General features: G+C 43.9%; 1 protein-coding gene across 1 annotated transcript; it reads left to right on the top strand.

The window, feature by feature from the left end:
* Window positions 1-358: 358 nt before the first annotated feature.
* Window positions 359-1,455, top strand: LOC110304152 (olfactory receptor 2B11-like). Its single transcript, XM_021175383.1, has one exon. The coding sequence runs from the start codon at window positions 441-443 to the stop codon at window positions 1,398-1,400; it is 960 nt and encodes a 319-aa protein (XP_021031042.1). The 5' UTR covers window positions 359-440; the 3' UTR covers window positions 1,401-1,455.
* Window positions 1,456-2,419: the final 964 nt, after the last annotated feature.

The raw sequence follows: 2,419 nt of genomic DNA, 5'->3' as shown, positions 1-2,419 counted from the left end.
GTTCCCCTCAAATATCATCTTGAAAGAGACGCCCAGTGAAAGGAAAGCATGACCTTCCCAGATGAAACTGCAGCATCCTGTTTGCTGAATACACGAAGGGGTGGAAGGTTGCTAAGGCTAATTTATTAGCAAGCAAGAAATCACAGAAGCAAGGAGGCAGTGAGGCTCGCAAACAGAACCCTAGTTGATGAGCTGAGGCTTTGGGTAAATATCTTCATTATAGCTTGGATGGTTTCCCTCTGACCTGACTTGTAATTTAACAGCTGAGCAATATACGAAACCAGCTAGGTTCTGGGAACTATTCAAAGTGCCCGTGGAGAATATCTCTCTAACACAACATCACAAATTCAGTGGGCTTTTTGAAGATGTTGCCTTGGACTTATTAAAAGGGAAAATCTTTTTACCTTCAAATATTGTCTTTTCCCATACAGGCATACACAATGCAGGCGACCACAGAAAGGCAGAATGTGAGTTTCCCCGACACATTTGTTCTGGTGGGCTTCTCTGATCACCCATGGCTGGAGATGCCCCTCTTTGGAGTGCTTCTGATCTCTTACATCCTCACCATGATAGGAAACAGCTCTATCATCATTCTCTCTTTGGTGGAGCCTAGGCTCCAAACGCCCATGTACTTCTTCTTAGACAACCTGTCTCTGCTGGACCTCTGTGTCACGTGCACCATTGTCCCACAGTTGCTAGTCAATCTCTGGGGCCCAGAAAAGACAATTGCCTCCTGGAGCTGCATTGCGCAGGCCTACCTCTTCCACTGGACCAGCTGCACTGAAAGCGCTCTGCTGTCAGTAATGGCTTTTGATCGCTATGTGGCCATCTGCTATCCCCTCCAATATGTGCTCATCATGCATCTCTGGGCATGCGTGTGGCTGGCAGCTGTATGCTGGGCCAGTGGCCTGGCCAATTCTCTAGTTCAAGCTACACTCACCCTCTACCTTACCTTTTGTGGGAAAAACACACTGGACCACTTCTTCTGTGAGGTGCCTGCTTTGATTAAACTGGCATGTAGTGACACCACCACAAACGACCTGTCCCTAGCCTTGGGAGCTATTCCTTTTGGAATAGTGTCTCCTTTGACAATGCTCATCTCGTATATCTTCATTGCTAGGACCGTGCTGAAGTTACCCTCAGCCGCGGGAAGGCGCAAGGCTTGGAGCACATGCACTTCTCACTTGCTCGTGGCCACCATGTACTTTGGACCTGGTATGTACAGGTACCTCCAGCCACCAGGCAACAGCACTCAGTCCGAGTTCCTGTCCCTCTTCTACTGTGTCTTCACCCCACTCCTCAACCCACTCATCTACACTCTGAGAAACAAGGATGTGAAGGAAGCTTGGAAGAAGGTCCTAGCATCCCAGGGTAAGGGGATATCTTTGAAAGGCCAGTGATCTCTGTCTGGTTTCTCGAGCTACCATATGTAAGTTTGTGCTGGCAAGTTTGCTTTTCCAAAAACGTAAGACCTTAGACTGGAACTCTCACCTCTCAAAGTCAGCCACTCTGATAACAACAAAGACTCTTTTGACCAGAGACTTCTGTCTTCTAGAATTCTAGATCGGGCCACTGTACTTTTCTGGACTCTTCCCAGATATTTCTATCCACAGAGGGAACAAGGAAATGGCCTATAGATCTGAATACTGAAAGAAAAGTGTTGTCTATAAATCCCTTCTAGTAATTGCTCTTTGGTCACACGCTCTTAAAAAAGGGGGGGTGTGCTGAAGTTATTTGGAATGGATACAGTCCCTTCAGTGATGTAGTCACTGATAAGTCATCCATGCCTCTGTCAATAGTCCATAGCCTACGTTCTTGTAAATAACCCCAAATAAACTCATTGACCATCAAACAAACAAGCAAAAAACCCGCGTGAAAGTTGAAGATGACCAGTTGGGAAGAACAGGATCACCAGAAGTGAGACGGATATAATAAGATAATAGGGATGTAAATATTATTAAAAATAAATTATATGCATTATGAAACCTATTATTATATAATTAACATTTGCTAAGAAAACATTAAAAGGTTTTTTCAAAGCTCTAAGTAAGAATTCTAAGCAGATTTCATTAGATTTCTCCAGGCACCTACTCGAACTATTATAACCTCTTCTGTCTGAGAATCCTGTATCTTCCTTTTTCTTCAAACACTTTGCCAACCTACAAGTAATCACACCCTTACCTCATCTATGCCAACACAATTAACTTCAATATGAATGTGAAGTAATCACTGTAACAACACCATTGTACATTTGCTTCACTTTTCCCAAATCATTTAAGATGATCATCACTCGGTGTCTTTATGTGGCATTTACTATTTATGCTTTATCACTTACGTCTGCTGAATTTCTCTATTTCACTATATTTTACAGACTAGAAAGGGCCCGTCTGTGAGGCTCCACCCACTTACTGCATACCTG

The sequence above is a fragment of the Mus caroli genome, chromosome 11 (assembly GCF_900094665.2).
Source record: "Mus caroli chromosome 11, CAROLI_EIJ_v1.1, whole genome shotgun sequence".
Taxonomy (NCBI): domain Eukaryota; kingdom Metazoa; phylum Chordata; class Mammalia; order Rodentia; family Muridae; genus Mus; species Mus caroli.
Note: the sequence above shows the minus strand (reverse complement) of the source record. Positions and strands in the feature narration are given on the sequence as shown.